We start from the raw sequence: 15,281 nt of genomic DNA on the forward strand, positions 1-15,281 counted from the left end.
ATTCAGGGGGAGAGCTCTCAGCAATGGCATGCAGTCCCATGGGCTGCCTGCCAGGGCCTAAATTTGGTGACCTTTAGGATATGGCAGAAGATGCATTTGTAAACCTTGGTTATAGTAACTGGGAGACAAGCAGAGAATGCTGGAGGAGGAGGAACATATTTTTTACACACAAGCTGTTTGCTGTCTGTTTGATTTTTATGACCAGCAACTACTAGGTAAATAGACTAACAAATGCTGTGACAATTGCAACTGTTGCTCTTTAATAAAATTTAAAACGAAAAAATTATACGGATTTCCTTGAGGGGAGTGAGCATGCGTGTGACACAGAGCACTGTGATTTCTAGTGCTAGTTTGGACACTTCTCTGCTCTCTACTTTGCTGGAATGATCTGGTTTCCCTTTTGTAAAAGGAGCACAGTCACATTTTAAAAGTGTATCATTGCTGTATCATTACCCATGTAGCTTGTGGGTGGTTGTGTTTCTTCTAAGGAAGAGCAAACAAGCCAAGGCCTGCAGTCCAGCAGTTGTGTGGGTTAAACAAGAATGTGGTTTCATGTTATACCTAATTTGGTATCACTGTGGGATGCATCTCCCACCCCGTTCCCCACACCAGCTCTAATGACAGTGTTGTTGAGCTGGGTTCAGCTGACCAGTGGAGAATTACCCAGGTTTTGCTCACCTTTGGTTGGTTGGTTTTGATGGGTGAGGGCTTGGACTGGTGAGCTGAACTGACTCACAGTGGGGCTGTTTCATCAGCCCAACTGGTGCCAGGGAATGCAGTGGGACATGGGTCTGGCTGGAGGAGCAGGTGAGCAGGATTGCCCCAGTGTGCTAATAACAAAATTGGGAAAGGTATCCCTGCTTCCTCACTGCAGGACCTTCCTGATGAGAACTGTCGGTGGTTTGGTTGTGACAACCAGTACTTGAGAAAGGGTGCTGATGTTTGTGAAGATCTGCTGGCAAATATTTGCATCGCTCATGTTACAGGTTTGCTCTGTCTGAATGTGTCTGACCTACAGAGGACAAAGGATCATCTTTCTACTTTCCTTCCAATTGTTTCTGCTAATATAGCATCAGTTTGAAACTTTGTCTTTGCTTAGAGATCAAATGGCCAGGAACAAGGCTCTTTGGTTTTACTCTGTGGTAAAAGTGGCAAGGTCAGTCCCAGTGGGATTTGTAGGGTTTACCCTGCTGAATTTATCTTTCGTATGAAGGATAGGTTTTCCATAAGCTACATCTAATGCATACTGGTAACTTTAGGGTGAAAAATTACCCCTTTTCATCAATGAAAACAAGGTCTCTGTTTCTAAATGCATTTTCGCCACAATGGGTAGGAATATCTTTGCAGTTCAATCACGTGGAAAACCCTTCCTAGGTCTCTGTTTTAACATCTCAAAGAATAGCATCTTACTTGACCTGCAAACTCAGATCATTCCACTGGGTACTTTGCAAGACTTCCTGATGGCATTGCATCTCTTCATACCAGGAAACAGACAACTTTCTGGTGAAACAAACCTTGAACTTAAGCAAGCTTTTCTGCCTCTTTCAGAAATTAATAAGCATTTGAAGATGACAACCTCATGGAGCGACCGACTCCAGAATGCAGCAGATCTCCCTGCAAACATGGATGGGCATGCTCTGAAAAAGTACCGTCGGGAAGCCTATCACCGGTAAGTCGTCCATGTAACTCCAAAACTAAGCATAAACCCTACATTTCTTGGTTTTCTGTTTGTTGGTAAAACAGAAAGGTTGTTCCCACCTTCCTTGCAGAAGTGTTGGTAGAAGAGAGCTTAGAAGATGGCACAGTATTGGCCTGCAGGAATTTGCAAACAATCGAGTTGATATACATCTACTAGAGCGAGTGAGAATATGCTTTCTTAATGCAGTTGAAGTTGGATTTGGAGATAGAAGTCAATAAATACTCAGTGACAGAAGTTTTATAGTATTTATTGGAGTGCACACTGGGAGAGCAGAGCCTTAGACACTGGAATGCACAAGTACGAATAAGGAAGAAATCAAAATCAGAAATTGTTTGAGAATTACAGCTAGTATGATTAATTGTGTTACCACAGGAGCATCTAGGAGCACTAGGCAAGATCTCGGCCTTCTTTTTGGTGGTGGGTGTACCTAAAACCATCTTTGCTGTAAAAGAATTACAGTAATAGAGAAGATAGAGTACAGAATAAAAGGAATGTTATCACTTACTTTATGGTTTGGGAATCACAGTGCAGGCACTAGATTGTTTTGACAAAATCACATTGGATTGTTGGTTGACGCAAGAATTTAGTCTTAGCACTCAAAGTTCTAAGCATAGACCATAAAAGATGGATGAAGTCTGTATCCTTATCAGATGTCTGGACTGTTACAGAGTTAAAAACAGCAGCATCTAGTAATTGTCAGTATTGTGTTTGTGGGAGGTGTATCTTCAAAGTTTAGCTTGGTTAATTTGAGAAGTCATGCAGTGTGATGATCAGAGGATATTCAGCAGGAACTGGGGAGATGTATCTCTGAAGCAGAAACAGAAGAAGTCAAGTTTCTCAACCTCATGCTTAAATGCCACGTTGCATTTGTGATTCACATTGGTGGTATTTCTGAGGAAGTGTTTTGAAAGTGTTAGATATCTTTTGATTCTCCAAATGGAATCTAATTTGAGAAAAACGCCTTGGTGCATCATATGATAGGCCAGGTTGTGCAAGTTGCAATGTCTAGTGCTAAGTAATGGATCTTGTGAAGTGTTTCCAAAGCTTTCCAATTTCCAATGAGTGTGTTTGGGCAACATGCCTTAAGTGGTGGCATTATTTGAATCTCTCTGTCAGCTGGTTTGTCACATATGGAAACGTTTAATGAATGTAACTATATATAGCATGTAAGAAGAGAGGGATTTTATACCATTCCCTGGCAAAAAATCTTCACCTTCTTGCAGTCATTGACAGGTTTACCTTTGTGCCATAATTTTACTTACAACTTCAGCTGTGTTGCTCCTGATTCAGACTGATGGAAGTGAAGTCAGAGTAATGCCTATATTTTTTTCTAAATATTTTCTTAACATTTGTTATGGTCAGGTGCTGACAGTCTGCTAAGTGTTGTACAAGATCTAAAGGAAGCAGTACTTGTCTTTAAGAGCTCACACATTCAAGTCCTCATCATGTTTACCCTTGCTCATGTAAGAAATCTTTACTTCCAGAAAGAATTTCCTTATGGAAGATGAGAGTGTACTCATATAAAGGAAGGTTTCCCACTAGGAGCTGGGATCTGATAGTCCAAAGTTAGTCTGTGGTAAAGTTTAAGTACCCCTTTTTAGAACCTAGAAATGTCTTACTCAAAACATACTGAGCAGAAATGTTGCTAGCAGTTCAGATTTTCATGGAAAGCACAACGTTGGAAATACATTAAGGGGAGGCACATTTTTGTTTTGGAATTGGTATCCTCTTTCAAAGAGAGAGAATGAGAGAACCTGATGCCAAGACTGTAGTATAAATCTGTACTATTATTGGCTTTGGTGTACCAGTTTCATGGGAGTTATTTTGATAATCCAGTATTGTAAGAATCTGAAACAACCTCATTCCAGAGGCAGTGTTGTCAGATTTCTATTTCTAGTCTTTTTTGTGGCTGTAGTGTTAACAGATATGATATTCCTTTAAAAAGTGCAAGTAGGGACTGAAGTTATTTCCCCTTGGTGTTTGATATTATATTTTTTAATGTTTTATTAATGGTTCAGATGCAGAATATGTGTGCTGGTCACAGTTGCGAGTATGTAAATTTGTTTCACTGAGGTCCAAGTATGCTCTGATTCTTCGATATTGCTGAAGCACTGTAAATTTTATGAAAAAGATAAATAGAAAAGGCATTAGTTTTCTCTTTCTTCCTTTTCTTCTCTTTTTCTCTGTCTTTTTTTTTCTCTCTTTTTCTTCTTACTCCAGTAGCTAAAGAAAAAAATCTCGAAAACATTAATCTAAAGTGACTTAGAAACAAAACCAATAAGAACATTGAATTTAAAATGATTCCTTTTTTTTACCATAAAGCTGGTCACAGTAATTTTATGGGCCCAATCTGGAAGGCTGGAGGAGCTTGGCAGCTGTGCCACATTTACAGATGAGCATAACTGGGAGTAGCTTTTGCTACCAGTGTTGGAAGCCCAGCTGGGCTCAAAGTCATTCATTGGGATTTTCTAAATGCTGCTAGTAATGCTTAGTTTTCTGAAGTGTGAAATGTAAAAAACTTGTTTCACTGTTTGTTTGCTTCATGCTTACTTAATTATCAGTGGACATACCTAGCCCAATCGATTTAGTTTTCTGGTTCTAGTGAAGTACACTACATTTGATATGCTTGAATTGTAAATGTTGAAGCAGATAAAATAAGAGGAAAAGTTTCCAAAAGCAAAATAGTTTACCTTAAAAGAAAATGTTCTCATGGCCATGAAACTTTTAAAAACCTTTTTAAAAATTAGCTCTGAAGATGCCACTCTAATAGTCTTATTTTACTGTGGTCATTCATACTTGGAATGTGTTTTTTCAGGTGTTGCGCTTCTTATTGTACCATAATTGATGGATGGATGTTCAACATATAATATTGTTGGCAGAAATCCCAGTTGAGACTGGTTTTACTGGTGTAGTGCATACTGACTCAGAGTATGATGGCTGTATCGTAATCATATCTGAATGTCAGAGGCAAGAATGTTCAAGTCTTTATAGCTATAAAATCAGAAAAATCCGTTGGAGAGGAGAAGTGGTGGGGTTTTATCTTCAGGGAATTTCTGACAGCTTTAACAAAGGCTTTTGGTTAGCTGGTGTTGCTGTCAGCCACAGACCTCGTTATACAACATCGTTGGCGCCTGTTGGAGGTGAGGTCTGAAGATGAATTAATATACAAGCTACATGTTACTCATTCTCTAGCAGAGGTCACTGGTAAGAGGATACTGCATTACTGTGCTATTGGCAACATACATTTTAATTCGGAAATAAAAGGGATGTGTAGCTTTTCCTTAGTGTGTGTGGTTGTGAGGCCACCTCCCCTGTGTGCTGCTTGTTGACTTTTCCGGGTAGAGGATAATCACTGGATCATTTGTTCTGGAGGAGTACTGTCATTTAATGTGATTGTAATTAGGCAAGAACTAGATTGACTCTGAGCCACCAAATTGCCCTAGTGTCTATTTTTTAACTTGGAGTGAGCACTTCTAGGCACCCTCTGGATTATCTCACTTAGCTCTTTAGCGTTTAAATAGCAACCACATCTAGTTAAAGCAAATAATGGAAAAAGTTGGTGTTCCATCCACTCTTGTTACTGACAGTTACCAAGATCCAGGAAACAGGTATTTGCACTTATATTTATTTATCTGTGGTTTTGGTTTAACAGGGCAGTAAGGCTGAAATGGCCTTTTTGTCAAACATACAAACCTTGAGATGCTTTTACAGAATAATTGAGAATAATTTTGCATGAGAGTAATTTGAGATTTCTCATCCTGGACGTGGGGTTTCTGTTGTTGTTTTAGTTGGTTTTTTTCTTGTTCTCTTGTTTACTGGCTAGCACAGGGCATGTGGCATCGATTCCTAATCCTGATTCTCCTGCTGACTGGTATTGAACAAGTTATTTCACTGGTCTGTGCTTTAGTTTACTTTCAAAGCATCTTATGGTGGTGATATGAGTTAAGTGATTTTAGCTGTTGCTATACACTAAGATTCTGGATTAAAAAAATGGTATGTACTTGAATAATGACACAGCAAAAGGATTGCCAGTCTGTTGTTTTGATTTCATGGGTTAAAGATGTACTTTATCTTGTTCAAATTTGTAGACTCTGGGCTATTCACTGCTAATCTTGTTTCTTCACTTTATTGTTACTGGGTCATCAGTGATTGCAAACAGGTGGAAATGTTATATAAACAAGGCTGTGAGACTTGAAACTGTTCATCTTTTTGGGTGGCTGTATATGAAGTCTCTTTAAGATTATCCATTCATTGAAGTGGCAAATAAGAAAACAATCATTACCAGTCTGAAAATGCTCTTTTCATCAGCCACGTTCAGACAGGCAGTGTGTGGTATTTCCATGTAACTGTGGTAGCTCAGTAGGCTCTACTGACCATGGTCTGTCCTCATGTGTCTGAGCAGCCTCCTTGGACTCGTGTGGTGACATGTGTGTAACAGAGGGCAGCATGTGGCTCTCTGCATTTCTCTTCCTTTAGTGCTTTAGTCATTGGAGGAGGGAGAAGGAGTGTTAAGTCTGCAGAATGGGTGAGCTTATGAGAAAGCACAACACTTGCCAAATTAATAATAAAGAAATTACATTGAAAATGTCCCATGATCCCTAGCTTTAATAGTTTCACGGAGCAGACGAGTGTTATTTTGGGATGGAATCCATATGTGAGCTTCTTGGCACTTTGCTGTTGCCTGGGAAGAAAACCCAAACAATGGAAACAGAAATGGCCAAGGCTATCTCTTTCCATCTGATTCCTGCTGAATTTCAGAGGCAAGTGCTCAGAGTTGTGTTGCTGGATACAGCCTCATCAAGACTTTGAAGTTCCAGTCATTACGAGATTTTCCAGTTTTATGTCACTATAATTGTGCAAGGACAGTTAGTCTTGTGAAATTGCAGGGCACTATGTTGGAAACGTTACTAGAAGTGGACTGGAAATTTTTAGGCCCCTTTTTTGTCTCCCCTGTTTGATGTTGTTTCATCTCCCTGAAGTCATCTTGAGCCTGCACACTATCTCTAAATACAGTTGCAAATATTCAGAACATTCTTCTTTCATTGAAAAAGGAATAAAATACAACTCTGAAAATCTAGCATTGTAAAAAATAAGACCAAAATGGTGCGATAAATAATAATATATGGAATGGGCAATACCTGCCTAAAGAGGTGAGACTCAGCGAAAGAATTATTTCATTGTTTTTAAAAATTCAAAGCAGTTTATTTTTTATCTTCTCTAAGACAGATACCAAAGCATCCAGCACCCAAAGACAAGACATTTTGATAACATATTAGTATCTTCTTAAGGTTGCTCACATAAGTTGTGCCAGATAAGAAAGGTCGGTGGGGGAGTCCGCTGCTGTTGGTGGAAGCCACCTGTAACCAGAACTGTAATGTCATGTAGTGAGACAACTCCCCAAGCAGACCACATCTGGGGATGATACTGAGTGAGTGATACTGAGAACATCAAGTTGTCATAAGAGTAGTGGGATGCTTATTTCATTATTCATCTTCTTTAAGAGGCCATGGGGAACTTGGGTGTGGGAGACTGTTAAAAGCTAATCCATTTAGTTCCCTTTTGTTTCTTTTTAACTCTTCTATCTTATTAAAGAATGGAAGTTGTCCATAAAGTGAAGATTAACCAAAGTTCCTAAACTCTGAGTATGCAGGAATCTGAGCCTTCTGGCTAGTTAGTCCCTGTTTTGTGGCTGGCTCGAGCCCAACTGTGCACCACAGTCTTTTTAAAACACACATGTAGGTCATGCTTAGCCAGCTCCACTGTATTTGCTGTTCCATGCAGCACTGTTGCAAGGTTCTTTGTATTTATTTGATTTCCAGTGAAGCATACTGCCCTGACAAAAAAATACTAATTGCTGCAAGGTATTTCTAGACACATTTGAAAAATTATTATAAAGTGCTCTGTTCCAGAAACGTTGCCTCACATTCATTTTCATTTTCTCTCTATGAGGAATTGTGAGCCATGTGCCAAGTTTCTCCTCAATTGTGAAGTTCTGTGCATTTTGTTTATTTTGTTGGTCAAACTACAAGACTATTATACATGCAAATTTCATACAGGGCACAGAATTCTTTTGAGATTTTGCACAAATAAAATAAAAGCATTTCTCCCTCTCTGCTTTTGCTCCTCTCTAGTGTTCCTTGAGTAGAGTTGGGATTTAGGTTCTTGCAATACAACATATTTTTCTCTTACTCAGCACAATTCGTAGAGCTCAAAAGAAAATAAATACTGTAATCATTGAGAGCCTTCTGCTGTGGCCAAGCTACAGGGTTTAATCTTTGAGGAAGAACCCATTAGGGAGGAAACATGCTCAACGTTTCCCTAAAACAGCTCTTCAAGTCCATTTTTCTGAAAGTGTGGATCTGTACCAGGCTAAGCCACCCCAAGTCCAGGCACTGCTCCTCCAGTCCCAGCTGTGCTGTGTGCTGGCTCAGGGAGCCCATGGAACTGGAATATGGTCCCTCAATCGCCTTCCCCACAAGCTCCACACCTTGGGTCGCTCCAGCCACACCACACAGGGAGTGCAAAACGTAGGAGACTCACAGGGATATTCCTCAAAGCAGAAATGTAAAGCTTGGGTATTCATCAGGAGGAAAGGATGAAGCAAGAGAAAGGCAGTGTCCTATTTAAGGAGGTGCTTGGGTGCAGACATTTGTGGAGCTGGGTTTAGGCAAGACCCACCTCTGCCTCTCAGCACAAGGAATGCAGAGAGTGTTCTCATGCTGTGCCTGCAATTTGTTTTGTCTTAGTGCCCAGAGCTGTTAAATTTTTAGACCAGCTTAATTTTTAACTCCAGTGCTCCTAGTTAAAGTGACTATTTTCTGAATGGAAAAAACCAAACTCAGGGGAAGGGAAAGTGTGACTTCTGATTCTGGCAAGTGGAAAAATTATTCTGGATTGAAACTTCCTCGCCTAAAAATGTTGGATCATTTTAGTTTTCCTCTTATTCTGACATCATCTCTACTGTTTGTAATCTGGAAGCTTCTTTGATTTTTATTTTTCTAGATGAGCTGTAAAAAACTTATCTTTTCCTTTCAAGACCAGAGGATCTTTTCTCTCATGTGATTGGGGTTCTTAGGGTCCTCATGTTGCTTTTGCTTTATAGTCATTAAAAGCAACTCTTGTCATTTCTCTATACCACATCTTCTGAGGAGACATTACATTTTTGTAGCCAACAGACACAATGTCAGGTTGGATGGGGTTTTGAGTAATCTGATCTGGTGAAAAGTGTCCCTGCCCATGGCAAGGGAGTTGGAATGTGATGATCCCTTCCAACCCAAATCATTCTGTGAATCTGTGATTTGACCAGTATTCTTGTCATCAGGGTGAGTGTACCTTCAGTTAGGATTCAAGACCAGCTTTGAAACGGGCTAAGTCTGCACCTTCTGAGAATCACCTGGCTCTTCCCAGAAACTGTCCTGGTTATTTAATCTCAACTTTTTATCTTCAGTTTCTAGGATACTGCAGATATTTACTACTTTGAGTAAAGCTCCTGAATTAAGCTGGGCAGTTTCTGGGAGTAAATATTTGTAAGCACCTTCTTAGTCCCTTGTGTCTGGGGGAGCACTATGCATGAGAGGTGTCTTTATCAGGATTTAGAGGTGAGGTCCTGAGTACCTACGAAATACCCCAATATTTGTCTGGGCCTTTACAAGAGAAGTAAATTTTTTTTTTGCCACTGTTTAGCCTGCCGTTTAATCTTCCAAGGTGTATGCAAGTTTAAATTGATTAAAGTGTTCTCATTTCCTGTCCTGAACATGTTGTGTAATAGCCTTCTTTAGTTTTTTTAAATATTCGCTGTGCTTCATTCCAGCACTGTTGGTTGAAGTAATTACCGCATCCGATCAGTCTGTAGGATGCCTTGAAATCTGCCGGGTCCTGAGCACTGTTGGGGCATGATTAGACCTTGCCATGTGCAGATTCTAGGTCATAGGCAATATTGTAAACTAATGGAGAAAGAGAGATCTTTGCCAGCTGTTATCAAGAGGGGGCTGGTATAGTAATTTTTGTGTTTCAGTCGCAAGACTTCTTTTGGAACAAAAATATGCTAATAGATGTTGTTTGTTTCATCGCGTTCAGTAAACATTGCCAGATCTCCAGTATCAACTCGTGCTGGGATCAGTGTGTGCTGGTTTGGTTTTTTTTTAAGTCCTAGGGTTCAGTTTGTAAATACTATAAAAACAAGCAATGAAAAACTGTCAGAGGCTTAGAGATCTTTCCACGGTTTTTGGTCAGTTCGGTGTCGTCATCATCTAAACATAGACGGGCTGGACTGGAAGAGATCTCTTGGGTCACAGCTCCCTTGTTTTTGCCTTTCACAGGCACTGCCGTATTACCCTTTTTATAAGCGCATTCAGCTCTGCCTTAGTACTTGTGGGTTTTGTCCTCATTTGGAAAACTCCCTAAATGTCGCAATTCTGGAATGTTCTTCTGAAATTCCTTAAATTTCCCTTCTTCTTCCTGTCCTGATTAGACAGTCAGAAAACTGTGCTCCGGGGGTTAAGCCTAAAGGCAAGAGCAGAACTGGACTCTGCAGGTTAGGCAAAAAATGTTGCTAGTGTCTCCCGGAGGAATGTTATTCCTTCTTAAAGCTCTACACTCTCAGAAACAAGCTGCACAAACATGAGATCAGAAATTATGTGCTTGAGTTAGCTAATAAGTAATGCTTCCTGGCATCAGCAACAGCACGTAATCATCCTCATTATACAATGTATGAGACTGTGTTTAGTACTAAATAGTGTTTCACATTGGCCTCTTGTAAATCAGAGCTATCTCCATGTTAAAAGATAAACATGGATTCAGACTGCAGATTTGGATAATTTGCTCCACCTACTCAAAAGCCAGCTACTTCAGGAGAGAATTTGAGTGAATTACGAGCCCATCTCATATTTCCAAAAGTCATTTCTTTACCAGTTTCCAGTTTTTATCCCATCACTTTGTCTTGTTTAGGTAATACATAAATCTATCAGAAAAGAGCGTCATCTATAACCTCCGAGGCCCCTTAGTGACAAGCCCCATTGTCAAAGGCAGGCACTTTGCCAGGAAACAGTGACTCCCAGAGAGAGTGTGCAAGGTTAGGGGGAAAGTATACTATTGCCAGAGTAACTGTATTCCAAGTGGATTTGTGTGGAACAACAACGATATCCAGTGACTGGTTAAATTAGCCACAGATGTGTTTTCTAGAACACTGTCCAAGAAGATATACAGTGCTTTAGGGCTTGGTTCAGACATAATGATCTTCTGAAGTCAAATCAGATCCAAGCAAAATTGCATCGGTACCAGGGAAGCTTTAAAGGAATTCTGTAATATGATTCAGACAAGTAGATGAATCAGACTGCTGCGAACTAAGCAAGGAGCACATCCGTGAGAGATGAGGTAAGAGGACTCGCATACGAGTGCGATAGTTTGATGTTGGCGGTTTGCTGTTAAAATCTGAGCTGTGGATTGACAGGGCAGTGAAACGGGCATGTTATGCCGACCACCTGCCTGGAACGTGCGTGCGGAGGAGAATCTCCCAGTGGCTTTTTTCAGCCTTTCAAAACGTGCGGGTGCTTGGCTGTGCACTTGCCGTCTCCATTGCTGTCTCGCTGTCCCTGTGCCACTCCTCCCACCCGGCAGGGCTGCCGACTGTGGATTTTAAGAGGATAATGACTCCGCTGAGGGCAATGCACTTATTAAATATTTGGAGAATTTTCACTTACTGAAATCAGAGTACAAGTGAAGGCTCTGGGACTTTTCTCATAGAGGAGAATTTTGTCTTGGCATCACAGCTCAAGCAGTACATGGGATTTCTGTCTGAGATGGGTGTTGAAAAGCTCAGCTTCCCTCCCACAGATGAGTTCTGACTCTCGTTCTTAAAGTTCAGATAAGACAGACAGTGGAGAGAAGTCCTGTTGAATTACAGATCTGCTATATGGTTTAAAGTTCTAGGGAAACATAAGCAGCTTAGTTACTCTTGTAGTTGGAATGGGAATCAAGAAAAGCTTTTGTGTTCTCTGACCTATTTCTTTACCATCTTATGTACTTGAACTAAATTGAACTAAATTGAGTATGATGTATTAAAATGTTGTTATCTAAAAGGTCCTGGAAGTATCCAGCTTAGATTCTCATTGCAATAAGCATTAATAGTAAAAGTAGAATTTACAAAATAGCAGTTTTGTAGATGAGTTGCAGAGGAGTTATAAATAAAAAGAAAAATTTTCACAATAGAAATGGCATATTCTTATGTATGAAAATTTTTCTTATTTGCTCTTTTTCAGAACTTTATTAAATGTTTTTATTGTTTATTTATTTATTTCTTTATGGGTTTAGTGCTGTTGGTGTAAATATGGAAACAGATATGTTTAGATCTGCTTTGAATTTCCAGATATAGTTCCAAAGAGGACTCAAATATGAATTTATTCACAGAAATATTACTCTATGTTCTTTTCCTTGTTACCTCATTGTTTTAATCAAGCAAATTATATTGCTTTGCACCCACTGCTTCCAGATTTGTATCCTTTGAGGTCTGAATTCTGCTTCAGGAGATTTTGCACTTCTATTCTTAGGAATTTTTGCAGGTCACATGCAAAGCCGTGTGTGTGTGTGCATGCATGCGTGTATGTCTTTGGACAGCATACCAATAATTAGAATAACTCTGCAAAGTCATGGCTTTGCTTCAGGAGGACTCATGGCAAAAAATGGGACTTGCCTCTGTTTTCAGGTATATTTTCTGATTTTGACCTACGAGAGCCAGACATCCTGACAGCTGGCAAAATGTAATTTTTCTAAAATATGAAGATTTTGAAAATACTCATACCTGTGGTGATATTTCTTCTCTCTTTTCAGGGTCTTTGTAAACAGAAGTTTAGCCATGGAAAAGATAAAGTGCTTTGGTTTTGATATGGATTATACACTTGCTGGTGAGTATCTTCTTAATTTCTTTGATCACTGAGTTGCTTTGGAATATTGCCTCTTGCTGAGCAAAAAACAGTTACTGTTGGGCTACTCCAGTTAGCAGGTGCTTTTTCCATTAGCAAATGTATCTTTCACTATTCATTGCACTTTCATTTTAGATGTTTCCCTTAAATTTTTGTCTCAAGCCATGCTACTGTAGTACAGTTTCAAATAACTATGGGTGTCAAGGAAACCTAAGCTTAATAAGTCTGATTTCTTCCTTAGATTCCACTATATTTTGATAATGCCCCTTGTGCATGCTTGGCTTTGAATAACAAGGTGGTTTCTTTTATGCTTTATGCATATAGCAGCTACACCTTTAGCCAGCATGTTCTCCTGTGTCCTGGGAAGGTCATTTTTGAATAGGATTTTCTGCTTCCCTCTCTCGGTTGGCCACATCAATGACTCGTTTTCAGAAGAGGCATGGCAGCTGAACAAGTTAATTTAGAAAGCTTTGCCCATTCTTTATGACAGATAAGCTTTGGGAGATTGCGTAATTGATTAGTTTCATAAAATTGTTTGCATGACTTCTCCATCTTTCAATTATTCAACAGGCAAGTTTGCTGAGACTTTTGATGAGAGGGGATAAAGCTACCATTTTCTGCATAGTCAGACTTGCATGATGTTATTATGTATTTTAAGGAAGGAAGAGATAAAAAGCTTGCTTCCACTTTCCTAGGTTATAATATCACACGGGCTGTCACTTTGGATATCATGTACAATCCTGCCTTCTTTCTGATTACCATTTCCAGGGTTGTGGACAAAAAGTTCCTTTCACCCTTGATATTTCAATTTAGAACTGTTGTGTATATGAACTGAGAAAATGTGAGGTAGAGTGTCAGGGTCACCTAATAATAGGTTAATGCAGTATGTCAGCTATGGTCATCTAGTTATGTGTACTGAGAAGGAATGAGAGATGAGTAATGTGGCTGGGGACAGTGTGAGGGTCACAGGAGCCAGGGTCAGAGGCTAAGTGAAGGGCAGGAAGGTTTCTGTAGGTTCCTGGTTCAACACAATGCTGCAAGGAGCAGTTTCAGAGACTGTGGCAGGTAATTGCAGTTTATATTTTTAAGTTTATACTTTTAAGCAGCTATCCACGAGGAAGTAGTTACAAATAAAAGGTTTGGTTGCTCAACACCTTATATACATCTGTTTACAGCTCCTGCCACTTTTTAAGTCATGAACTATGTTGTTGTTAATCTGTGCTGGATATGATTGCAGGCGTGTGCTTTCGGTGTGTGTTTCCCAGCTGCGTCAGCTTTGTAACAGTGCCTTTAAGGACTGCATGAAAAACAGTTGTTCAAGAATAAATACTTAAAAAAAAAAAAAAAAACGAAAAAAGAAAAAGGTTGTGGGTTTCACTTCAATAACAGAAAAACAACTTCTGTGCCTTTTGCAAACTGGTGACACTTCCCAAGGACTCAGGTGGTCCCAGTGGGGCTGGCGTGGAGCATGAAGTGTGTTGCTAACTTTCATCCTGACAGAAGGAGAGCTTCAGCACTGTCCTCACTTATCCAACTGTTCATTTTACTCAAATGTTGCTTGTTCCTGTAAACATAGAGCAAATGTGTTGTTATCTGCAAAACAATGCTTGGTTTGGTGAAAGGAAAAAATGTGAATGTTTCAAGCATCCTAAAACGGTACTGGGGACGTGAAAACCTGGGGCTTCCAAGGCTGTAAGATCACAGTGCTACAGTTAAGCAGACAATGTCAGTGCGTTCAGGGGAATTCAGTGACAGGGTATGATGCAGAAGAAGAAGGGTGATGTGGTCTGAGCAGAAAACTGGAAATCTGGACCAGTCTGGAATAAACTGCTGACCTGTGACTTCTTCTGTGGTACAAAAAGATAATAGTTGCAGATCATTTTACATGGAGTTGTGAGAATGTAATTAGGTTGGAAAGCCATTTGCAGATGAAAAGCATTATGCCTGGTAAGTACTACTTCCCTTTTTTTCACTCGACTGGGAAATTAACATACCAAATTATCTGTTTAGTTTCTTATGTCTCAGTCACCATTTCTTCTCCATGTGAGCTTTTATTATCTAACCATTATTTGCTATATATAACTGTTGCATACAAGAAAAAATACTTATTCAGTGTAGGGGCTTTAAAGAGCATAGCGTTGGAATATGATTACAATTATAACAGATTAATTGGAAATGAAATGAAGAAGTGGGACAAGTGAAGTGTTACAGTAGTAAGTTGTAGTGCGTTTATTAGATCCTGTTGTGTTTTCTGTTTGAGCACGTTATCCTTTACCCACCCTTTCACATGGACGTGCTACTTGTCTTGATTTAAAAAGAAAAAACCCCACCAATGTAAAAAGCCAGTTTATGTGTAATTTAACATCTGGAAATGGTATCTGCATACCAGATGGTGCATGCTGAGCAGAAGCCTTTTGGAGACCATTCAAAATACATAAATAGGCCAAGGAAAAGAACAGAAGCATCTCAGAAGTGTGATCAGCTCCTCATCTAGTTTTCTGCATTTGTACTTTCAGATGTTGCTAAGTCACTTTTCTGTAAAGTTGTTTAAAAATATCCCAAACACGGTCTTCCTATTCAATGATTGAAGGCAGGCAGAGTCACTGACCCTGCCAAAATCTATATGACACTTTTTTGCTCGTTCTCTGTTGTGAGCTTTCCCATCA

At 39.7% G+C, this 15,281-nt stretch overlaps 1 protein-coding gene across 4 annotated transcripts in view; it reads left to right on the forward strand.

Annotated features, from left to right (window-relative positions):
* The window catches only part of NT5C2 (5'-nucleotidase, cytosolic II), a 60,428-nt gene that overhangs the window by 17,258 nt on the left and 27,889 nt on the right, over positions 1 to 15,281 (forward strand). The window contains exons 2-3 of one of the 4 annotated variants that reach the window (XM_027672147.1): positions 1,549 to 1,669; positions 12,524 to 12,597. In XM_027672147.1, coding sequence (XP_027527948.1) covers positions 1,569 to 1,669; positions 12,524 to 12,597 — 175 coding nt within the window. In that variant the 5' untranslated portion in view covers positions 1,549 to 1,568. Of the gene's footprint in view, positions 1 to 1,548; positions 1,670 to 5,210; positions 5,308 to 11,048; positions 11,072 to 12,523; positions 12,598 to 15,281 lie in introns of those variants that run through there. The other 3 variants (XM_027672148.1, XM_027672149.1, XM_027672150.1) reach the window with 3 other exon arrangements.

This window comes from Neopelma chrysocephalum, unplaced genomic scaffold, assembly GCF_003984885.1.
Source record: "Neopelma chrysocephalum unplaced genomic scaffold, ASM398488v2 Primary Assembly neopelma1_97390, whole genome shotgun sequence".
NCBI lineage: Eukaryota > Metazoa > Chordata > Aves > Passeriformes > Pipridae > Neopelma > Neopelma chrysocephalum.